Raw genomic sequence first — 25,414 nt, forward strand, 5'->3', positions numbered from 1 at the left:
ATAACCACTAATTACAACAAAGGTATGCAGAAGAGCATCTGTGAACACACTGGACCTTCAAGCAAATGTGCTAAAGCAGCAGAAGATGGTGGTGACGTGATGGTGTGCAGGATATTTTCTTGGCACATCGGGCCCATTAGTAGCATCTGAGCAGAAGTTAAAAGCTACAATCTACCTGAGTATTGTTGCTGACCATGTCCATCCCTTTATGACTACTGGTGGAACCAGAGAGTCTTCATCTTTACCATAAAGAATTAAGGCAGCTCTGAAGCCAAAAGGAGTCCAGCCTAGTACGAGCAAGGTCGTACTAGGCTACGAATATTTATCTATGAATTTGTTATATTTTATTTCCTTATGAATATTGTCAGGTAATTGTCAGGATTCCCAATTTAAGTAAAATTATATCACATCTTTCTTCTCCTCTGTATTTTTACACCGGCTGTCCTTGCGCCTCTCATCTTCCTACAGGTTTGCCTCACTGCTGCAGACACTTAAGTTATTTTTAGCAGCACAAGTTCCAGAGAGCCTCCAGTTTCCCCGGTGCCTTACACATGAGCTCCGAGTTTAATTGAGGGTGTGTGCTCAGTGCGGACGTGCTTCATGTGTGCGTGTGGGAGTTTCTTTTATTTTCTCTCTCGCCTCATGAATGTTGCATTTTTTCCCCCTCTAAATTTGCCACAAACACTCACATGCATGGCTGCACGCATTTATGCACATATCCGCCCTTTTGTTCTCAAGCTCTGCCACAAATATCTGCTGATACTCGTCTGTGAGTATCATAAGAGGCAAGCCTACCTGTTTCTGCAATATTATTACTATATATCCAAAGCTTTAGATGGACTATCAAAGGATAAACACGTGCACATGATGCGCATGAGGTTATACACCCTCATAGCAAAGAGCACATTCCAACACTCTCCCCAAAGGTTCAACAGAATGAAAATACAGAGGAACCAATATTAAAATCAGAACAGCCTTTGAAAGAAAAATTATACTTGTCCTTTGAAGACTTGCTTTGTACTGTCTTTTGCGCTAATATGTATAATAAATAGCTTATAAATCACAAGTTTTCTGTTCAAAACAATCTGTAAAAGCTATTATTAAAAAGCTGCAGGCATGTTTTTCTTCAGTGTCTGTTTAGTCACAGGATCTTGGCCATGTTGGACGCTGCATTGTGTTTTGGAGGAGGAACATTTCCAGGAATACAAAGATTCCTTCCACCACGATGTCTTTGTCCTCTTCCCCTCTGCCTTTTACTTCCACAGCCTCTCTGTCGATTTGTCTTTTATTAAGTGAAATACCAAAATTGCTGCTGGAGTTTTGCAGCATGACTGTATGGCTTTTAACAAGAGCGACGTGGCAGACTAGAACTTCTTCATTCACCCCACTCCAATTTTTTGACCCACGAGTCTTCCAGGAACTGTAAGATTGAGGCATTTCAACATCGTAATTAACTCAGCAACCCTTAACCCCTCCCCTGTGTTAATTATGTGCGGGCATCCCCGAGCAGCTTGAAAGATGTTGTCATGGTCTTTTTTTTTATTAGGGACTCCTGAAGGTTAATTACACTCAGTGCCATCATTTTATTATTTTTTCCACCAAAGCCTCATCATGAATGTGGAATAGAGCAGATCAAAGTTTCATATCATACTGGCTTTCTTCTCTTTCCAGCCATTGCACATCATAACTAATGCAGCACATGCAGCATATGCGACCTGGGTTTTTCTTTGCAGGGTTTAGTTCACTGGACGTATCAATACGTGTGCATGTAAAATGTGAAACAGCCACAGAATCACTGCATTCAAAATGATTTATGAGATAGTTTTCCCACTGTGCGTTGATAAACTGTGTTTCTTTGATGCATGGTGTATACTTAATTTTTCATTGTTTTTGGATACCATGAGAACAATCTCCTACTTCTAAAAACATTAATTCTCTGTATAAAAATGTCATGGTGCTGCCAGACCCAGTGTCTTTTAGCCTTGTTTCTTCTGTCTCTCTTCCGCTCTCACTCTCTCTCCCCCTTTCCTTACCTGCAGAGCGATGAACTGTGTGGATGCAGGCTGGATGTTTTCCTGTAAGACAAAAGGCTCTTCACTCACCCGCCTGCCCACTCTCCACTAAATGCTACTGGATTCCAGTTTGTAATATTACTGAGCAGCTCTGTCCTCAATTGCAACAACAAAGACGTGTCATTAAAATCAACATACCTTCCAGTTCTGAATGATTAAGAACAGTTATCTCTTTTTTGCCCTTGCTCTCTCGCTCTCCCGTCCTTTATCTCCAGGGTGAAGGGAATACCAGAAGTCTACCCAGAACTCATGGACATCACCAACTGCTGTGTTTCTGGCCTTGACACCCTCTGCCAGGCCTTTCATGTTGCCACCTTCAGTCACTGTTTCTTTGTGGGTCTTGCTGCCCTCAGTTTTGTCTTCAGTAACTAAAAGGTAGGTTAAATCATGTTGAGATCAGGTGGCTGACCTGGTTATTGCCTTGAGAAACTCTTGGATTGCTTTGGGTCACTGTCCATTTACACTGTAAAGTTCAGTCTGTTCACTGTTGCAACATTTGGTTGAATCTGAGCCGCTTATAGCAGAGTACACTTCAGACTTCATCCTGTTACGTCTATCAACAATCGCATCATCAATAAACACGAGTGACCAAGTTCAACCAGCCACACGTGTCATACCATAAAGCTGCCTCCACCATGTCTGACAGATGATGCAGAAAGCTTCACATCATGAGCTGTCCCAAAAGATTGATTCTGTTCATCTGGACGCAGCAGTTTCAGTGGGAGAAACGTTTCGTCACTCATCCAAGTGACTTCTTCAGTCTCAGCTGACTGAAACTAGCACCACTGAATGAACAATGGGCTGGGAGGTCAGTTCCTTGATCATTAATATGCAAATTGTCATGACCATTGATCACCAACCACTGATCAAATCCCAATGATTCAGTGGGCTAGTTTCCGTGGTTGTGCAAATGTACTGTTTATAAGATTTATAAGATAAGAGAATGTTGTGTTCAGAACTATGGAGTCTCTTTAGATATTTTAAATCTAATCTGACCTTCTTGAGTTTAATCAGTGGTTTTCACCTTGTTAAAAACCCTCTGTGTTTACATTCTTGATGGTAGACCTTGACAATGATATACTTCCAGGCCTACTTAAATCACATAATAATTGTTCAAAATGTAATTGTTGTCCAAATAACTGTAGGACTGGGAGAGAGACGGACAACAGCAGGTGTGTGTGTGTGTGCGTGTGTGTGTGTGTGTGTGTTTGTGTGTGTGTGTGTGTGTTCGTCAGTCTGACTTTCAGAGAATTTCAGATGAAGTACTTTAACAGATGCGGTATCAGAGTATATTTTAGGAAGCTTCCTGTACTTGTATTCATTTACCTTTCAAGTTGATACGATACCGTAGATAGAAACTCGTGCAGGGAACGGCCCTATAATTTTACATTTCAATGTCAAAATTAAGGAATGTTGCAGCATCATGTGTTTTCAGCTGATTATAAACCTGCACACTGAACATTAATGTTTGCAGCCTTTTTTTCTATGACCTGACATCATTTGAGAAGAAATGTAATCAATGAGCACTCAAATATCATAATATTTCTATTTATAGGTCTAGAATGATCAAAATGATCCCTCTAAGTAACTAAAATTATAATTATTCAATGTCAGATGTAGATGCTCTTTTCTACATAGTGCATAATGATTCCTTTCATCCTCTGAAACTGAATGTGAAATATTTTTCCTCATACAGCAGACATTTGGCCCAAAACCAAACTCTGATTACAAGTGAGAAATCCTTAGAAGCCCTTATAAATGAATGTCTGTATATAATAATCTTTTCATTATGATATCTGAGCAGGAGCATACAGACAACACAGCAATACTTTTTTAATTTCCTCAGAGAGGCACGCAGACTGGGCCGAGACTCGCACGCCAGTGCTGCAGGTTATAATGTGTCTGGTACTTCTAATAACATTTGTCACAATGTAAACAGCTCATCCACACCTCCCTGCCTCTGCAGCTCTATAAATTGTTCACTTGTTGAGACGAGCTCTGGCACTTTTCGGTATCTGCTGAAGATCACGACTCTTCCCTTAGATCAACGACTCAGTCATTTTTCTTCAGAGGTGTTGTCCTGCGACGCTGGATGTGATGATCACAACTGTATAGTGTTTATCTTCGGCTCAGCTTGTGAGCGCAGGACTCTGAGCAGCTCTGCTCCTCCTCCTCTTAATAGCTGATGTCTCTCTGTGTCTGCAAGCGGCTGCAGCTCGCCCGGGGTCTCATCTGAGGAGCGCAGACGAAGGTTGCAGCGATATTTTTCCTCAAAACAGCAAGTGAAATCCAGACGCAATGCAGGTAGGGTGAGCATTTATCACTTTGACTGTTACTTTCTCTCATTGCTGAATAAGATTTACCCAGCATACAGACTGATTAATCACAATAATGCTCCTGCAGAGTCTTACCTGCCTTAGCGCACATGCTCTGACCTTCTGGTCATTTATCAGCACTAAAAAGTCTCACAACTTAACTGTACATTTGAAAGAAAGAGGACCGGACCATGTGATTTTGTGATATTTTAACGATACAGAGATCCATCAGTGCTCCTTTTACAGTACTCCAGAATCAATATTCCAACTTATGGAGTAACTATTACCTTTTGGTATTATCTGAAAACTACACATGAAGTATTAAAGGTAAAATAAGCCCTTTGAAACTGTAACGACTATAACTACATTATAAGACTATGCAGATGTAAAGAATTTTATATTCAGTTATTGATGTTTTTATGTTTCCTCAAACACGTTGCAGCTGATTATATGTTATTTTTTGCTCCTTATTGCTTATTTATTAATCATTTTTATATCTAGAGATTTGGACGACTGTGGTGGAGCAAAGTATTTCCCCTTGAAATGTAAATTTACTAGAGCAGAGTACCTTTCATTATTTAAGTACATTCTAAATGAGATTTGTTTCCTTCCACCAACTGGCTGTTTAAAACTTTAAAGCTTACTATCCTGCCCTCAAGGAGAATACTAACAGGAATACTCATTTGCTGTTCATGAACTGAGCTCAAACACAAGGCAAAAACATATGCATGCAGCAGAACTGCAAGCCAGTCTTGAAGATACCAAAAACACGGCACAACACTATGTGTGAGCTGATGTCTGCATGCAGGTGTGTGTGCATGCAAAAAGGTAACATATGTGACGCTCAGTGGGGGTCGGATGCCCAGCGAGTTCACGACAAGGTAGATGATCGCACGGAGCATCTCTCTTTTAATAATGCAGCTCCCCGGATGTGAAGACCCAAAATAACCTCCGTTTGGGTCCGCTAGAGCAAAATGTGATTTCTTCACACATCATTTTGTCTAATTTTGTTTTATTTACCTTTTAAATGTAAATAAATGTGTAAATTCCAATGACATCTATTTGATTGTTGAATTTATTTGGATTCGGGCAGAGTAAAATCAGATTTCAGGTCAGAGGAGACCGTTTTAGACGCGCCAGAAGGCTATACGCTGCATTTATGTATGAGACTGCTAAATGTGTAGTCATGCATTTTTAAATGTGAGCGTGTGACTGGCACGGATGCATACAACATGCCTGTGTGTATGTAGGCTATGTGTGTATTTTGGGTGGTCCTTCTACTATCACTCCTTATATTCTTAGTCATCCTTCACCTCACCATGGCTGTCCACTCTGATCTTTTATTGATGAAGTTTTAAGGAGTGTGAATTATTGAGCAATAGCGTTGACGCTAAGATGATTTAGCATCCTTCCATATTCAAATAAGGGACAGAGGAACTCCCCAGACAGTTGTTTCCTACAACACTCTTAATAGTTTCATCTAAATATCCTCTAAACAATAAGATCTAATGGCTGCATTATTCATGCAGTGTGCAGAGAGTTAAAAGGAAAGGAGAAGAAACTTCTAAATCTAAACTTGTGGGAAAGGATAAGCAAGCAGAGTTACATATCTTTACAGCACGTGGTGCAGTAGCACTGATAGGTTGGGAGATCGTGCCCAAAGAACACATTCAGAATGAAAAGCAACAAAAGAGACAAAGCCAAAAAAAGCACTGCTCTTATATTATTTCAATTTTGCTGTTTAAAATCAGAAATGGGAATTACATTACTAATGCATCACGTGATGCAGAAACACTGAATGTGTGAGTTGAGAGGATATAATGTGGTGGTAACATGAGAGCCTTTGCTTTATTGTTCACAGAAGCGCTCCTGTTACAGGAGACCTTTTTCTCATTTCTTTCTCTGTTTTTACAGACAGAAAGCATGTTGCATATTTCTAAACCTGTAATATATACAGTCATGTGAAAGAAAAGTTAAGGTCACTTCTAAAAACGTAGAAATTGTCTGCAGTTTGCTGGTCTGAAGCATTCAGGTGTGTGTTAATGTCAGTGCATCAGCTATGACCTTGGAGAAGGAACTGTCACTGCTCATCAATCTGGGAAGACTTAAAAGGCCATTAACACAGAATTCCAACATTATACAGTGAAAAAGATTATTCTCATGTAAAAAACATCCAAGATGACTGGTCAGACTATGCAGTGCTCAAAGAAACTGCAAAAAAGAATAAAATCTGGACATAACGCTCAGATTCTACAGGCCTTAGTTAGCATGTGAAGACTTCATGAGAGTGCAGATAACAGAGTTATTATAATGTTATAATTTCTATATAATTGTTCTTTTTTATTTCTTTTTGACTTTTTGTTTTCAGTTCAGTTTAGTTTTTATTGGTTTCCGTGTTACATTATTATTATAATTATAATTGTATGGAGGGCACATGTCAGAGGTACATATTAGAATAAAAACACAGAGTCTTTTGAAGACATCTCAATAACCAAAATCTCAATAACCACGTCCATTAAAGCCTCATCAGGCAAGTTATAATAACATTTTGGTCAAATTAGTAGGTACTGAAAGTGAGGGCATTCCCACTCTATTTTTATTTTAGTTGGTTTTCCAAGTACACAAAATTGGGGGGGTTTTTTCAAAGTCTAGTTTTTATTTTAGTCAACCAAAAGTTTTTTTCACGTTTAGTTTTAGTTTTGCTTACTATATTAACCTCGACAGTTAGGAAAAGACTGAACCAGTCTAGCTTATTTGAGAGGGTTGCCAGGAGAAGTTGGAAACAAATCCCCAGACTTCTGGAACAAGTGGCGATGTTTGGCCATAATGCACATCAGCACAAACACCTCACACCAGCTATAAGCACGATGGTGGAGGGATGATGATTTAGGCTTGCTTTACACCCACAAGAATTTCAGCGCCTTGTAGACATTGAGTGGACATGAACTCCTTTGTACACCAAAGTATTGTAGAGTCAAATGAGGTCATCTGTCTGATAGCGAAAGCTTGGCCGAAAATGGGTCACACAACAGGATAGACAAAAAAAGAAACACTTTGTAATAAAGTGTTTTTAATTGATGACTAAAATGACTAAATGATCATCAATTACAAATTAAATCAATGTCTAAATGTTGCTTTGACTCATTTCACAGTATAAATGTGGATGCAGCTTGTGACCGTTAAACATCCACATCCGTTCTAGTCCTCGTTAACACTGTTCACTCTCTGCAGCGCAGTTCTTTGTTTATGTGTGCCAAAGTCTGTTCAGCCACGTGCCAGTCCCAGCTTGTTATTTCTTTAGGTTACAGCTTCCATATTAACCATTGTAGACAACATCCTAGACATCGAGACAATACACTCCCAAAGAGAAGAGCTCTGAGTATATTGGTGAGCCTTTTTAGGCCCTGGTGAAGTGGATAAAATCATTAAACCTGCTTTAAGCAACACATTAACATTCATTTGTGTCCACTTGATAAATGTCAGATACTGATTCTTGTTTAAAATCTTTGGTGGTCATCTGCTCAGGGAAAATCTGGTTTGTTAGCTGCTAAATGTTCAGCTATTTCTCACTGGCTAATTGCTGACTGTGTTTGTATGGATTTTGTCATTTTCAGCTGTTAATGGCATTGAAGAGAATTAAATCAGGGTTACTGAGCTAAACCATGCAAAAAAAATGATCTGCAGAACTGTAATTGTTATTAAAATGAGAAATACTTTCTCTAAAATCTAATTTGTGACTAAAATATCAAAATATTAAAGAATTACTTCAGTGTAAAGAGACACGCCACAGTTAGCAGTGACTCTATTTTACAGCCTGAAATAATTACACCTGGTATATTTAATTCCACTCACAGAGAGGGGCTTTTGTTTTATTCTCCTGATTTAAAGCGTGGCTAGTTCTTTAAAATCAGGTGTGTCTGCTTCTCTTTTCTCTCTCAGAGGACAGTTTCTTTCTGTCTTCAGGCAGATGAGAAGGCGGTCGATGGCGGTCTGCTGCCGGATGCCAATGGGAAAGAGCCAAACCCGGGCGGTCAGACGGAGGGCTCAAAGTGGCAGAGACCACGGCTCTCGCGTAAATCTCTGATGAAGTGCTGCCTTGTGAAGTGGATAATTGCCAGCACCACACAGCAGGGCCCAGGTAGAAGCACAAAGAAGGCTGCAGCACCACGCTAATACCCTCAGTGTAAATCGTTTACATGATTGTGTGTGACAGCAGGGTGGAGGAAGAGAAACGCAGGATTAGTATAGGAAGAGTGCATGCCCGCTGTCATGTACTACACAATACATCAATTTTAACCATATTCATATCTGTAGTATAGATTTACTTTATAAATATCACATTCTTTACCATGTAAACCTGTTTTTTTTTAGCTAAAAACATCATTTTTCAGCTTTTAACCAGTCAATAAGTGCATTGTGGAGGCTTTCACTCTTGAGTTTTTATATTTTTACCCTCCTTTGTCATTCGTTCTCTCTCAAACACACACAGATAGACTGTTGCCATTCTTTGTCTGAATCCCTGAGAAGTGAAAAGTGGCACGTTTTTAAAAATGAATGCCTCGGAGTCTTCCAGCGTCTGCCCCTGCCCCTCTTTTCTTGGTTTATGTTAGTTATTGACATATACCTTCAGTGCAGACATTTTTTTCCCAATCCATCCTAATAATTTTACATTCTGTGTTGATTTTCTGTCCATTTCTCGCATTTCAGTTGTTTTAGCCGAAAAAATATAGAATGAGGTTAATAGAAATTGTCCTCTGCGGTTTCTAGAAACGACCTGGTCCTGTCATCCAGACTCATTTTCTGTTGACTTGTCTCTCTGCCAGCAGACAGATGGCAATATGTCTTGGACAGGAAGACAAGAGGGCAAATGCTTTTTGGCAAACAAAATATTTTGCACTTATAAGAGTACCATTATAGTGTAAATATTGTTTGTATCTATAATAATGCATTCCATCTCATGTTTAACATCGGAAAGGGAATGCATGTGCTAATTTTAACTCATCCAGTATATTTCTGGTAGCACTACTTTGCACTTAAAGCAGAGAACAGCAAAAATTAGAATTAGATTATTTTTAGTTTTTTGAACGGTTATTCAGAGAAATTTAAAGGTTTGTTAAAGCTCCTCCACAGTCTCTGCACTTTATTGCAACACTATCACCATCTACTGGCGTGTGGCGATTACAGCACCTGAATTTCACACACACCACTCTCTGTCTATAGTAGCTGATGGGCTGCACTGACATTCATACTGTGCGGTTGTACAGTGACTGGTAGAATCTATGAAAGAGGAGATTCATCTGCATCAAATGAAATGCATTAAAATGAACTAAAGAACAGATGCAATGTAGGTCTGCACTACACAGCCAATTCAACATACCCAGAGAATCTTTCTGTTATCTGGACTCACTTACCTTAAGACTGACGATCAGGATAAGCAGTAACACGAAGCTGGTTATCAGCCTATTCCAGGGTTTTCCCTGCATGCTCACATGAAAGGAGTGTCTCTGGCAGCATCCGATTAATCACAGTTATGGATAAGTGAACTGGCAGCAGTGTGGTTGATTTTACAAAAGATAATAGAACTGAGCTCCGGGAAAATATGAAGAGGTTAAAAACATTATACAGACTGAAAGTCTGCTGCCCTCAGGTGAATGTATGGCTATTCACCCTATGCAGCGAGCTTAACATAAGAGGAGATGGTTCCAGGAATGACAGGACACATCGCTTTGTCTTTGTGTCTTTAACTGAAGACCGTTTTTTCCTCTTTTAATTTGTAAGACTGTGAACATACAGTAAAATAATATGTAAGCATCAGTATCGACATATTTTGTAACCAAAAACAGAAGTTAGCAACATAGCTTTTCTTATGCTTTACATTCACCATAAACATCTTTCCTTATATCTCCAAAAGTTGAATCTGTTCATCTGGACGTAGCGTTTTGTGGGAGAAACGTTTCGTCACTCATCCAAGTGACTTCTTCAGTCTCAGCTGACTGCAGGTTTCCCCAAACCTTATAAACAGTACATTTGCATAATGACTGAAACCAGCCCACTGAAGGAACAATGGGCTGTGAGGTCAGTTCCTTAATCATAATTATGCAAATACCCATGACCATTGATCAACAATCACTGACCAAAACCCACTGATCAAAGAACACTGATCAATGGCTATGAAAAAAACCCACTTTGATCGGTGGGTTTTGGTCAGTGATTGTTGATCAATGGTCATGGGAATTTGCATAATTATGATTAAGGAACTGACCTCACAGCCCATTGTTCCTTCAGTGGGCTGGTTTCAGTCATTATGCAAATGTACTGTTTATAAGGTTTGGGGAAACCTGCAGTCAGCTGAGACTGAAGAAGTCACTTGGATGAGTGACGAAACGTTTCTCCCACAAAACGCTACGTCCAGATGAACAGATTCAACTTTTGGAGATTTACTTTCCTGGATGATTGAGAATGCATCAAGACATCTTTCCTTATACGTTCAAATAACCTCTTAAGTAACATGAAAGTAACAAATCTTACAGAAAATAAAGCTAGACATTGATTACTTACAGATTATGGTTCAACAAACTCCCCAGCGATGTAAACTGGGCTTAAAGTTGTGCAGCTCGTTTCTGCTCCAGGCATTTTCTCACACTGCCAGCGTGAACTTTTCCTGCTGCTTACAACACATCGCCAAAGGGGGCAGTGTAGTGCACACAAAATAACTAAAGAAGACGCCACAAACTCAAGGGGTAATTCTGCCCACTAGTGGGAAAACTGAGAAACGCACCAGCCAAAGAAACCCAATAAAGTAACAACAGAGGGGCAGAATAGAAAGCAATACAGCTACTGCTGACAAAGCAGCATGTGTGAGAGGAAAAGCAGTGTACACACTTCAACAACACTTTTAGTATAAAGTGTGTCCACTTTAAACATTTTGGTGTGTAAGACTGGAACAGAGCTGCTATATTAATGAAATTGAGCCTATTTGAAGACCGGAAAGAAAGCTGGTAAAAATGCAAACTGCGTGAGTTAACAGACTTATCAATATCATTCTGTCATTAAGTATTTCATTAAATTAATGTTTAATTAATGTTTGCATTATCTATAATTTGTCTGTTTGTCATATTGTGTAGAGTTAGGACCCAAACACAGGAGGCAAGCTGACTTACAAAAGGGGAGACACTTTCTTTAGGCTGATGATAAAACAAATAGTGAAACATCAACAGAAGGAAAAAACCAAATCTAAATGGATACAAGGAAAGAGGACAAGTACAGAGGATAGCAGATATCCTAACAAAGGACACAGAGAAGACTGGACTGTTTCTGCACACATTAAAGGGCTGATTAGACAAAAGTTGGAATGAGACATCAGTGTAGACATTCAGGAAGTAAAACCCACCTCACAAAACTAACTATAAGAATAAAACAGGAAATGTACTGAAAACAATGAAACACGAATGAACCAACTCAAGGAAAACACAGAAGGGCGAGACAGACAGAGGAACAAAACACATTAGAAAGAAACTCACAATAGAAACTGAAGATATATAAAGACCAGTAATTACTATATATGATAATCAACTCTAAACAGGACTCAAAATCTCAACAATAATTAAAGACTTAACTCTTTAAAGCCTAAACGATGAAATAACAGCCAGAAAAAAATATCAAAATAAATCAAAAATGATACACTTAAGGGTTCAGTGTGTTAGGATAACATTGGCAATGAAAAGAAAACTCAAAATAAGAATCCAAAAAAAACTCCAAAGCAACTAAAAACCTAGAGATCGTGAATTTATTTGACTTGTTGTTGTTGTGCTATTCAAATGCAACACTGACTTGGAAGGTCTTCCACTTTGATGATGCTCAGTGTAAAATCTATATGAAATCATAACTTGTCACCATTAGACAAGGCTCAGTTTAGTGGCTCAGTGGTGTAAAGCTTTACACACTTGCCCCAACATGTGAAAGATCCTCAGTTCAATTCTGGGAGGAAATACAAACGACAGCCAAGCTAGCGTACGCCTAGTTGTGGTGTAAATCCCTGATAAATGGGAGGATTGTGTCAGGTAGGGGATCTGTGCCAAATCAAACACGTAGATCCATCTGCCGTGCTGCTCCCTGAAAGTAATGAAAGTAAAGGTACTTTCAGGGAGCAGCTGAAAGTATCTTTAGAAAAGACTCTACAGCAAGCTCACTTTTCCTGCTCTTGGCCAGCTTGTACATAACACTCATCCAGAGGGGACAAATCTGTTAGTCTAAAATAAAAAATGCCCTCAATTATATCTTGGAAATCATTACATTACAGATGCAGATATTCTGTATCTGTATAAAGTTTTCTTTCCTTGTTGCTGTATTTGATGTTAGTAAAGAAAATGAAAACACAAGATCTGAAGAAACTGTTAAAATACAGTTGAAATAGTTCAGGCTGTTGCTGTTGCTGGCCCTGTTTCTCCTTAATAACAAAATAGGACAACTAGCAAATTTCATTATAACTTGATAAATAGTGAACGCGTTTATTCTTTTTCCAAATCACATCATCTCTAAAAGGAGGAGGTAAGGACATCTTTAAATACCCTATTATGGAAATACAGAACTAACAATGATTGCTTTATAGTTCATGTTTTCTTTGGTGATTCATAGAAGTGACTCCTTATGGACAGTTCAAAGTTTCAAAAAGCCCAAATATACCATTTGAATGTGCAAATATTAAGACCTGTGCCTTAAACCAATGAAACTAATGAAAGACCTCCATGCCTGCATCAGGAAAAAATGTCCTAGCTAGCTAATTTAATTGTCTGACAAGAACTTTTGATTGATGGCTTAGACTCCAGGCTGTAATGTTGCTTTCAGTGTAGTCATTAAAGCCTGATGATGGGACTGATGGCTGCACTGTCGGCATCTCTGCGAGCTTAAGCCACCTCACTCTTGTCTGTATTTAATAGAAGAACGGGAATACATCAGCACTTAAGGTGCATTAAACAATGTAATGATGCATTATTTTTATGGAAGGTTCCCTCATGAGCTCATGCATCTTGCATGTTTTGTATAATGGCTGAGTCCGTCTCACAAAGAAGACAGGTTGCAAAAAATCCACATGAAAGAAATAACAAGCATTTTGTTAGCTGGGCAGTACATCTGCTCTACTTTACAGTTTACAGTGCTGACTAAAAGCCCAGGTTGAGCTTACAATGTAGTAAATCTCATTGTTAAATGACAGGAAACTACAATCATTGAGATTTTACAGGATTAAACTGTCATTTTACATCTGTACTCTACAATAACAGTTTTTTACTGTGAAAAACAGTAACAAGCTATAACAGGGCTATACTCTATAAAATATACACTTTGTAGTATACTGCAAAATATTTTAAAGTATTATTTTTTTTGTTAATGTCCAGAAATTTGTATCTTCTCAAATGTCAGGGTGTCACAAACATGAGACTTTTATTATGAAATAAAAAATAGTAACAGTAAGGATCACACAGACCCCAATTGGCAGTCAGAACTATAGTCTTAATGAACTGTTGTGCTAAACATAGATATTATATTTGATGATAATATTGTAAACAAAAAAGATGCAAAACCTAGCTCATAGTTTAAGCAGGCAACCATATGCTTCAAAGCTAAATGCAGCGGCGCAGGTTTGACTCTGACCTGAGGCCCTTTGATGGGCATGTTTACCCACTTTCCTATTTACTCTTCACTGCAAAAAGCCAAAAAATAATGGGAAAAATACAGGTCATGCTGGTGACCAATGTAGGAATCATCATGCGTGAACTCAATTTGGAGTCAGAGTTTGAACTCATAAAAGTTTGCCTTCATAGACCATCTTCTTGAGCTGCTACAATAATAGAAATGACTGCTGTTAATGTCTTCTATATCAGCATTTGCATTATACGGCTGTATTTACAAAAAGTGGTGTATTGCTGTATAAAATTTATTGTATTTTTACAGCAATTTGTTACAGTGTAGACACATATTATGAAGTAGGTCTAAATTTACTAAAATAAATGAATACAATGTATTCGATTATGCCGTTTATAATATCCTAATCAAACAAACAGAAGCCTTTTTTTTTTCAGAAAATGAGCAATAAGTAGCTGATAGACACCTTTTTACAAAAAAAACATAAATTTTCATAATGCACAACGACAGCAGGTCTCAGTCTAAATTACATCTTCCAAATGTGCATTTGAGGAGCTCGGCAGCTGCACTATTGATATTTCTTGTATTTTTGGCAGGCCGCTATCCCCGTTCATTAGGTCCATTTAAACTCTCTAACTTACATAAACCCTCCCTGACCATCGAAATGCATATCTGGCATACATTCTCTGCCTGCTCACAGACCAATATTGTTCCTCTGCACAATTGATTTGCTTTCCACCCCTCTTTCCTACTTACATTGAGTCCATTATGTTGTGCAGACTCATCAGTTGTGAACTATCCTAATAATCTTTACAATAGAGTATAATCATAAAAAACTCAAAAAGTATATATAAATACTGTTACATACATTATTTATATCATCTATATATATATATGTGTGTTGTCAGTTTAGCTTTGCAGGATAGCTATAGTTCACTTCAGCTTTTGTTTTTTTGGGGGGGGGTTTGCAATGTCATAAAAGACACAATTTTACAATCACAGTGGTCTAACTGCTTTTGAGCTCAGAGTGAATACATCTGTATTACTGAGTGCGTGCATCACTGAGCAGCCCTGTGGACACAGGCAGCACCACACAGGACACAATAGTTTTCTTTATGAGTGCTGTTAATATCCCAAACATCAGAAGATGTGAATCAATGCTTGGTATATCATTTTGCATCTTTATCATGACCGGGCATATTTAGACATTGCAGATGTCAGAAACTATTAGCAGAGGAATCCCTTCAGTAACACTGATCCACCCGCCCGCCCACAACCTCAAACACACAGCTCAAGACAGTGTAAGTGGAGGTGGAGCCCTGAGTTGATGGGGCTGTGGGAAAGATCCAGCAGGATGCGAAACGCTGCTGAGCCGTAGCAGAACTGAATCATCTGCAACTTTGGATAATTTGGGGGAACTCAGATTCAGTGAATTTTTATCTACCTGCAGGAGCAAATAATGGACTCTGGACCTGTTTCTTCAATGACGAAGGCTCTGCGGTCAATTTTAATTTTTTTTCCCCATTCACTGGCCATTTGCATATGAAAACTAACAAGTAGTGGAGCTTGCACTATAGCATTGTTATATGTCAGTTGTTATTTTAAAGGTTTTTTTTTTAAAGGGCTTTTGCAGAAGCAATATCTAATGAATTGCAACGATGGCTTTGGAGGGCATGGAAATAATTGCTATCATTGTTGTTATTGGACTATGTATTGTTGTCCTCAAACAGTTTGGGATTTGCGACCCTTTGTCACTGGAAGGTAAGACACGGAGAAAGAGAGAAATTAAACATTGATCTTTGTAGGATGGCCTTTAATATCTTACAGGATTTTTTATATACGTAATAGAAATGGAAAAGTTAGTCATGCAGATTTTAAAATATCACAGAGTAAGTTGAATTTTCCCATACTGACAGTTAAGCAATCCCCTTGTAACACCTTCATGACAAAACTCTTATTGTGTTTATTGGGACAAATTCATGGACTTTTGAACAAAACTCAAAGTCCATCCATAAAAAAGAGTAACTTTGAAAGACACTACGAGGCCTCTTCATGAACAAATTCTTACAACAAACCTGAACCTACCTTTTAACTTTCTGTATCGGTAACAATTTTGGTCTAACTAAATATTTTTTAACAATCATATCAATTTCTCCTTCCCTGTTTCTCAACCTCTCCCATATCTTGTTCAACTTGCTATATCTGTGGCATTCTCATGAAGATGGTGAGTACCTACAATGGTATTCCTTTGCACATTATAACATGTGACTGTAATTGCATTCCAGCTGTTCTTGGAAATTCTTGGTTTTTGGTAATCGCAGTATGTAAGTTTATTTGGTCCTTAAGGCTGACGAAGCAAGCTTTTTTTCTCACAGTTGGCATTTAAGCTTGTCAAACACAGGTGTAACTGCATTAAATGCCAGTGGCTGTCTAAAAGTGTGCAACTCCTTTTGCTTTTGCAACCCTAAAAATGTGCTTTAAATCACCCTTGTCTAATATCTTTTCATTTAACCGTCAGGATGCCAACAGCGACCTTGAAAATGCCAAAACAAAAGCATGGCAGCATGTACTTTCTGCCTGGTTATTTCTTCATAAACAAAATTATGAAGAAGAAAAAGCTTTTTCTATTAAGAGATTATTTCTGTTACACCTTCAGCAAAAAATATCCCTTCATGCAATGTTCATAAAAATGTAGCACTGCACCAAATAGCTCAACTAGAACTGGAAGATCTTGCTGTGTTACTGTAGCATAATACTTCAATGCTACAAGTTTCTCTCTCTCTCTCAAAACAACTCCCACATCTTTCTTTCTGTTTCATCTTCTTATTTTTTACTTGAACGATGTTGAACATCCTTCTTACGCCGTTGCTTCCACCCCTTTATTTGTCGTCCCTCTCCCTCTTAAACCTCTCCATGTTTGTGTTGTTTCTGTGAAGATGGTGAGCATTTTGAGTTATAGGATATATATGTAAATGTTTTACCTCTATGATTTTCTTTTTCTTTCTTTCTAGTCTTACTGCTGTTTCCTCCCCCTTTCCTTCCATCCTCCCGCTTCCCCATTTTGTCTCTTTTCGTGTGACAGACAGCAGTGACAGTGACCTTGAACTCTCCATGGTGCGTCACCAACCTGAGGGCCTTGAACAGCTCCAAGCCCAGACGCAGTTCACCAGGAAGGAGCTGCAGTCGCTTTACAGAGGCTTTAAGAATGTGAGAAAACAATCGGCATACTTAGAAGCGGTTCATCAGTTATACTCTTTATTATTTGCTAGTGTTTTAGCACAGAGGAGCATCTTTCCCTAACCACGTGTTTTGCTATTATCCTTTATGTATTTGTCACATTGTGAGTTGCAGTTTGATTGATTAATTATAGAGCAGTTACTTAATTATAAAATATAAGCACACTTCATTACACATAAACTCAATGTACTTTGCATAAAAAGAAGCATCAGTGACACCATTTAACTTAATTTGCTGTAGAGCTCTCTTAAACCATTCCTTCTATTAAAATGAATATAAACGCTACAATAAAATATTCAATACAATGAAAAGTACAAGAAAAGTTCATGTAAACATATATAGACAACCAGGTTTTTATGTCTAAACTGTATGTAATTATTAATCATCAAATGTCAATAACATGGACTTCCAGAAAGTTTTGAATCCTGGCTTCAAGGACTGGACCACAAGAGCACTCGAAAATGGCACAAAAGTGACTGTTACAGTATAAACCAGCATCTTTTAAACAGAGATATGACAATCACTAATAAACCAAATAAAACCATAAAACATCACAGACTGACTGAATACTGAATTGCGTCAATTTAAGAAGTTGTGATTTAAGAAGTTCTCCTGTATTGCTTGGGCCACTTTTCATGTAGCCTACTGTAAACATATGATTGGAATTATTGTGTTTTATGTGCACATTTTGGCACTTAGTCATGAAAACTTTAAAAATCCCAGGCTTAGAGGAAATTACTTTTATATTCTATCTATTTTTTGCATCTTATTGGGTTGTTTAAACAGAGAACCTCGCCCAGGCTCTTCACGGGGGATACCCAGCCCAGTAACATAATCTCTCCAGTGATTCCTGGGTGTGCATGGGGTTTCCTCTCTGCAGGACAGGTATAAAGCAACTTCAGCACTTTTGCCCATTTCTTTCTTTTTATGAGCCGATGCATGTATTGCTCAAATCGTATTGGTCAACCACGCCGTGCACAGGCACGCATAAACTTGGGAGTGACTTAACACATATTTTTGCCCACTGCAGGACCGGGTAATAGATATCGACAGTAAGTGGTTGTAATAGGAAGCAAAGCTCCATTAAAGAGGGGAAGGAGAAGACCGCAAGCTGATGTAAACAAAGAAGCTTTAAACTTAAAAAAAAGAAGCCTGAAAATGTTTTAAGAGTGTTCAGAGGCATTAATGATACATAAAAAGTTGCACAGAGAAATGTCCAGCATAAACAAATCTTTAATGATGATATCAAGAAGATGATTTTAACTAATCAAACAGATTTGTTTTCACAGCAGACGTTCTGACTTGTCGTAGCAGGATAAGTACAGTAGTATTAAGTACAGGAGTATTAGTTGATACCCGGTGCTGTATTCCACTTTGCTTTGCACTTCCAGGAAACACTAAACTAGCAGAGCAATCACCAAAGTTAATTGTTCGATATGAGTTTTTTAGTTGTTTTGCAGCTTATTACATTTCGCACTAAAAAAGTTTTTGTTTCATTCCTGTGTAGTTTATTGTACTTTCTTTTCCCAACACAAGCAAGGTATTCTCCACACATGTATCAGTGTTACTATAATTGTTGCATTGTTTTATGGCAAATGAATTCTTTGAGTAAATGCTGATCTTATAAGGTCTCAAATAAGATTTCCTTAAGTTAATAAGACAATGCAACAGGGCACATACGCTCGCTCTGTCTGTCTCTCTCTCTCTCTCTCTCCATAGATAGATAGATAGATAGATCAGGATTTGTTTATATATCATTCTTAGCCTGATTTGATTGAGGATGATATTTAGAAAAACATGATTAACAAATATGCAATATTTGTTAATCATGCAGTAAGCATAAAAGTTTATAAAAAGCACAAGTCGGGGTGGTTTGCTGGTCTGGGGAACACAAAGCCGACAAGGAATGACATCATCATCTTAGAGAAGCAAGGGCCATGTTGTCTGTGAAGGTTCTCAGTCATCCAGGTCATCATAGTCTAAGGCAGAGGCGGAGGCAGACATTTGAAACACCCGGGGCTTAGCCCTAAAAGGTAGTATGCATGTGGGATTTTTTTTTTTTTTTTTTTTTTGGGGGGGGGGGGGGGGAGTTGAAATGACTGAAAGATTAATAGGCTCTGTTTTGAGTTTTCTTCAAAAAAGAATGACTTCATATAGGGAAAAATAAATATCACATATGCAGGACACCTTAAACTAGTTTTTTTAATTAAGCAGCAAGGCAGAACAAAATCAGGGCTGGATCAAGACACAGGGACTAAACCCCAATTCAACCAGACCCAGAACTGATCTGGATTTAAAACAGGACTACAACAGTTCAAAACCAGGACTACTTAGGACTTAACCAAGACAGAACCAGAATCAGAACTAGATGATAGTAGCACTAAAAATCATCATAGACCTGCACTACACTTATTTTTTAATTCTACCAAAGTACACTATTTAGATTCAGAAAAGTTTATATAATTATTTAGCCTTGTTGTGCAAACAAGCCTGCATAACTTAATAAATGTAGAATTTGAAAAATAACAAACCTAAAAAGAAACACTAGGTACGAGATACATGAGTACCTATGATACGGTGATACTTTTGGTAAACAACCATTTGACTAACATGTGTGTCTCACCTGCTCTTGTTCCATCTCTGTTCTGTCCTCATTCTCCCTCTCTGTTCCTCTCTCTCCTCTCTGTTCCTCTCTCTCCCTCTTTGTGCTGACAATCATCAAATATACAGTTGAAACCAGATATTTACATACTCTTCAGATCAAAACACAAACACTTTTTTAATTGTAACATCAAATCAGACTAAATGTTTATTTTTTTAGGTTGATAAATATAAAAAACATATTTGTTAACTTTAAGAGTAAAGAGAGAAACTATCTGTATTTCTTAATTGTAAATGGCACCAAATTGTATTCAAAATTGAGCCACACTTATGGAGGTCCACAATTCTTTTCCTGGTGTTTTGGTTGACTTCTCTTGATTTTCCCATTTCAAAGAAACAGGCTGTGTGTTTTGCCTTATATGCATACACAGGTGTGCCACCAATTTACTCACATGGACTCTACTAACCTATCAGAAGCTTCTTCAGCTCAGAATGGAATCGTCTGGAGTTTTCTTATTAATTAACAATAAACTTAGTGTATATGTTCTCCTAAATTTGATGAAAGTGATAAAAAAATAGACAGCTCCCTCTTTTTATTCTGACATTTAACTAATTCAAAAGATATTTCAATATTTATTTATCCAAAACAAAACAAGTTTACTCTAAATTGATGTTGTACAGTAAAAAAATGTTCTTGTGTTTTCCATAAAGTGTATGTAAATATCTGGTTTAAACTGTGAATATACTGCTGTGTATTGAAATTCCTCTTGTTTTGCATAGAAATATACTGAACAACATACAAAGCATAATATATAAAATAACATCTACCAGAGTTTTTTCTTTGAAAGAAGCCCCTTATGTCCATTCTTGTATATCAGTACATTACTGAAACCGATTTATTTAGCCGTGGAGGGTAACAACTGAAAATATGAAATAAACACACATGTAAGCTAAGACTCTCTAAAGAAACAGCATTGTTGTTGTTCTGCTTTTCATTTCGCCATTTGTTGATTCACTTGAAGAGCAAGTAACGTAATATGGGTCAAGTGATCAGTTTGATATCAATATTTCGTGATACACCGTCATATTTACATTATTTGTACAGTACGAATGATTTGCTTTGGTACCTGGTCAAACTTTAGCTCTCCTCTGTCTGCCTGGCCCCGTTTCTCTCAGCGCACTCGGGCAGCAGCTCCCCCCGCCCCCTCGCTCAGTCGATTAGTGCCTGAGCTCGGATCATACCAATATTAGGGGGGGATTTACGCACAGTCGTAAATTCCCACAGTGTGCACTATGTGCTTCGAATATTGTGTGTAGTTTTTGTTTTATACAGTTGTCAGTCAGGCATCTAACTATGAAAAAATTACACTCCAAAAGACCCCGGGCTTCTGAAAAAATAACCCGGGCTGAAGCCCAGTAAGCCACCCCCCCCCCTCCGCCACTGGTCTAAGGCAGTGGTTCCCAAACTTTTTTTGCTGGGCCCCCCTTTGTTTTACAAGAAAAATGTTCGCGCCCCCCATCGCGCCCCCATCACGTGTGGACGCCGTTTTCGTCCACACGTAAACGGCGTTTCGAATTACCGAAAACGGAGATTTTTTAAAATTCCTTTTTTGCGTTTATGTGTGGACAAGGAATACAGAGTTCGTCATGCAATGTCAAAGGGATGTGCCTTTTTTCACTTCAGGCTGTGTGCCACGTTATTGTTTACATGAGATGAATTGCAGAATAGCAGATAGAGACAAAATACTGTTAATCTGACTATCTTCAGGTTTTACACGCTTACATGTACACACGCAGCTACTGTCCCTCTATTTAGAAAGGCAGAGGCGTCATGGTGTGATTACTTTACATGTAGTTGTTTTTTTCCTGTGTAATAATATTCAACATTGCTATCAATACATTTTTCAGTCCCTCTGCAAAAATGGGCTCAAAAACATAAAGAGCTGTGGGATACTGTTTGTCAGTGATTTGAACAGGGGGAACAAATTGTGGCAGGATCAGCCTGATGTTATTTGTATCCCACTGTAACTTTACTGTATAAAGAGCTAACATCTCCAAAATGTCAGGAGTAGTTAGTCATTACAACAAGTGTTTGTGAACTAAAAATCAAGAATGTGGGATACTGTTTGTCCGTGATTTGAAGAACCCAGCGCTGCTCCCGACGAAGGGAAAACCAATTATGCAGGGGAGACCTACCTTGGCACTTGTGCAGGTGAAACCAAAGGGAAGACATGCTTCACCATATTTTCTAGTCTTTGGCTTAGAATGAAGTTGGTTTGGAAACATATTCAGCTAAGCTTCATCTCCTGATTTGCGTTTGTGGAGGCGCCCCTTGCTAGCAGTGTCCAAGCATTGTTTTGTTTTTTGTTTTGTTTTTTCCTTTTCATACCGCGCCCAGGATTGGATGTCCCAGCAATTTCCTTATTCACTTTTAGTGTCTCACCTTTAATGTTGTTAATATTCTGTACTTCATGAATGGTATACACCAAGTCCATACATGTTAATGACTCCTAACTGTTCATTAGCAGAGTTAAACACTCTTTTCTTTTACTGACTTGTTTTTCTTTTGTTTACCTTTCAATAGGAGTGTCCCAGTGGGTTAGTGGATGAAGAAACATTCAAGAGCATTTACTCACAGTTCTTCCCTCAAGGAGGTACGCTATGCAACTTGATAATAAAAATTATAATAAGCATGATACTTGATATTTGATATTTTAAAGGTTCAGTTTATATTTGCTAGATGCTGTTTCTTTGTAAAGTTGCCATAGCAACATTAAGTAATTAAGTACATTTTTCTCGCTCCCTCTAGACTAATTTTTTTTTTAAAGACCACAGTTGATTACAGTTAATATTCAGTCCTAAACATGCACTGTAATTAACAATGGTCATTTCTTGCTTTTCATTATTTTCTCTCAGATGCAACTACATATGCACATTTCTTGTTTAATGCTTTTGACATGGACAGAAATGGCTCCATCCGGTTTGAGGTGAGTACAGCAGGGGCTGCAAGTTTAAAGGTTTTCATTTATAAAAAGCTTAAAAGAAATTAAACAATGGATTGCATTTACAGGACTTTGTTCTAGGTCTGTCTGTGTTACTTCGAGGCTCAGTTACGGAGAAACTTCGCTGGGCATTTAATCTATATGACATCAACAAGGATGGCTACATTACAAAAGAGGTACAGTCACCGAACAATGATAAAATTAAATAAATAAAATTCAAATCTGTTGCACCTTTATGATTTCTATAAATGTTCACTTTGTCTGTCTTTTTTCCTGCAGGAAATGATGGCTATCATGACCTCCATTTATGACATGATGGGCAGGTATACTTTACCCAGCGTACGAGACGATTCCCCAGGTGAACATGTGGAGAAGTTCTTCCAGGTATACTTAATCCAGAAATCCCACTGCTCACATCTTCTGATGGCTGGAATGACTCTGGTCATAAAGGGATGGACATAGTCAGGAATAGTTCTCAGGTTGGCGCTGAACTGGTACTCAGAGACACAAAGTGTGCCAAGAAATGATCCCCCACAACAGTGTGGTACTACCGATTGATAGAAGGGAGGATGGATCCATGCATGTTTACTTCAGTCAATTTTGACCCTAGAGAAGAAATCAGGCCTCATCAGACCATTCAGAGATGCTGTTCTGCATACCTTGGTTGTAATAAGTGGTTATTTGAGTTGCTGTTTCCTTGTATCTAACCACTCTCTTCTGACCCCTGACAGCAACAAGTCTTTTTCCCAGAGAACTGCTGCTTACTGAATATTTTCACTTTTTTCAACCATTCTCTGTAAACCCTAAAAATAAGTGTGTGAGGAAAATCCCAGTTTGATCAGCTGTTTTTAAAATTTGGCACCAACAAAGTTGCCATGCTCAAAGTCACTTAATTATATTGAGTTTGCGACATTTAACTGGCTGATCAGATCCTTGTGTTAGTGTGCAGTTGAACAGAGGACCTAATAAAGTATACGGTGAATGTACATTAGTACATCCAGATATTGTATTGAAGCACTTTGAGTGCTCACGTAGAGTAGAAAAGTACTATAAGAACCAGTCCATTTACCAATTACTACCCAGTGCCACATTTTATTTGTTACTGTAACAGGCTACGGGGGTGTACACTCTTTTTTCGATTAGTCATTCATGAAAGAAATGAATGATAAATAAACTGAAAGAAAAAAGAAACCTGTTATTTTATCTCATGTTATCCACTTTGTTTCTTTAATATGGATCAGAAAATGGACCGTAACAGAGATGGAGTGGTGACAATAGATGAATTCATAGAAACCTGCCAAAAGGTAAATCCTTATGTAAATCTAAAGATTTTGCCACATGATGATTGGCCAAATTTATGCATTTTATTCCTTGTATCACTATTGTTTCCATAACAGGATGAAAATATAATGGCTTCTATGCAGCTGTTTGAGAACGTCATCTAGTTTCTGCAGAGAAAGGTGGACCAATAATGCTGTATAGAGCTTCCCACTACAAACGTCTGCGCCTGAACAATTTCATTTATCCTAAAAAGGAAAAACTGGGTGTTTTGACACTTTCTACTGCTAACTGATGGACACTACTGAGTTTCCAGTCAAGCTGTTTCATGCAGAGAAATGTACAGGATTCACCAAAATCACCTGAAAAAACAATGTTTCTTTGCATGATATTTCAACTTTCATTTCTGCACATGAAACAACAAAAATGTGCTGTGATTACCAGATGAGCATGAGTGTTCGCCTTACATTAGAGAGCATGTACTGCAAACCACCTCAAACACAAATAATGCATTTTATTGTATTTTTTGTCACAAACGTGCAAATGAGAACTGTTTGTTACTATATTCAACTGTGCAGAAATGAAACCCAGACATTGTTGTGCTTACCAGAATCCAGTTGAAATAAATATTTGCTCTCACATACTGATACTCCTGCTGAATCCCTTCTTTTTATCAAAAAAATGCAACAGGCAAAAAAAATTCCACATCTGCATTTTATCAGTTTCCATAAGTTTAACAGTCCTTATAGAAAATAGAGTACAGAGTAAGTGATTGTATCACATTTGTTGCACTGAATCTGGCATTTTGTATTAGTAAAGCTATTAAAATGCTATAAAACAAGTCATTCACAGTCTTAAGTTACTGTATAAGGTCAAACAAACAATACTGCAGTTGTGCAAGACGAAGCCTCAGGGGGCTTCTTTAAATTCCTAATCCAAATCAGTGCTTCATGATCATGGTCCCAAGAGGGGTTATTCCTGATCTTTTAGCCTTTGGCAGACAGTCATCTCTCATGCTCTACATCCTCTGAGTTCTCTTTATCCTCTCCATTACAGGTTTGTTCTTTGTTCCATGCAAAAATAGTTTTATTCTGTAAGTCTGACAATGGAGTTTCATTTTCGAGTTCTGACATTAAATTATAATCTTAAAAAAATCATACTAAAAAAGAAAAATGCACACACAATCAATCACTGGCTCGACTGCCCCCTTATTCTGCAGGCCATGCTTCCATCCAAAGGACCGATTAAAATATTAAAATATTTCCCAAAA

General features: G+C 38.1%; 1 protein-coding gene and 1 long non-coding RNA gene across 8 annotated transcripts; one reads left to right on the forward strand and one right to left on the reverse strand.

Annotated features, from left to right (window-relative positions):
* Positions 1–2,039: 2,039 nt before the first annotated feature.
* LOC100695559 (calsenilin) lies at positions 2,040–24,793 on the forward strand. 7 transcript variants are annotated; one of them, XM_005451279.3, is made up of 12 exons: positions 2,040–2,140; positions 2,288–2,447; positions 4,279–4,376; positions 8,327–8,525; positions 10,084–10,086; positions 17,109–17,233; positions 22,449–22,518; positions 22,781–22,851; positions 22,935–23,042; positions 23,146–23,250; positions 24,108–24,170; positions 24,264–24,793. In XM_005451279.3, exons 3-12 carry the CDS (start codon positions 4,371–4,373, stop codon positions 24,309–24,311), a joined length of 798 nt encoding a protein of 265 aa, XP_005451336.1. In that variant the 5' UTR covers positions 2,040–2,140; positions 2,288–2,447; positions 4,279–4,370; the 3' UTR covers positions 24,312–24,793. The 7 variants fall into 7 exon arrangements, with proteins under 7 accessions (XP_005451336.1, XP_025765207.1, XP_025765206.1 ...); XM_025909422.1 differs by having other exon boundaries at positions 2,060–2,447; positions 8,351–8,525; XM_025909421.1 differs by lacking the exons at positions 2,040–2,140; positions 2,288–2,447 and having other exon boundaries at positions 4,027–4,376; positions 8,351–8,525.
* On the reverse strand, positions 18,479–19,946 carry LOC109202804 (uncharacterized). Its single transcript, XR_002062745.2, has 2 exons — positions 19,887–19,946; positions 18,479–19,242 (listed from the first exon to the last, which is right to left on the reverse strand). It is a non-coding gene; the product is annotated as an uncharacterized LOC109202804 (long non-coding RNA).
* Positions 24,794–25,414: the final 621 nt, after the last annotated feature.

The sequence above is a fragment of the Oreochromis niloticus genome, linkage group LG7 (assembly GCF_001858045.2).
Source record: "Oreochromis niloticus isolate F11D_XX linkage group LG7, O_niloticus_UMD_NMBU, whole genome shotgun sequence".
In the NCBI taxonomy this organism is placed as follows: domain Eukaryota; kingdom Metazoa; phylum Chordata; class Actinopteri; order Cichliformes; family Cichlidae; genus Oreochromis; species Oreochromis niloticus.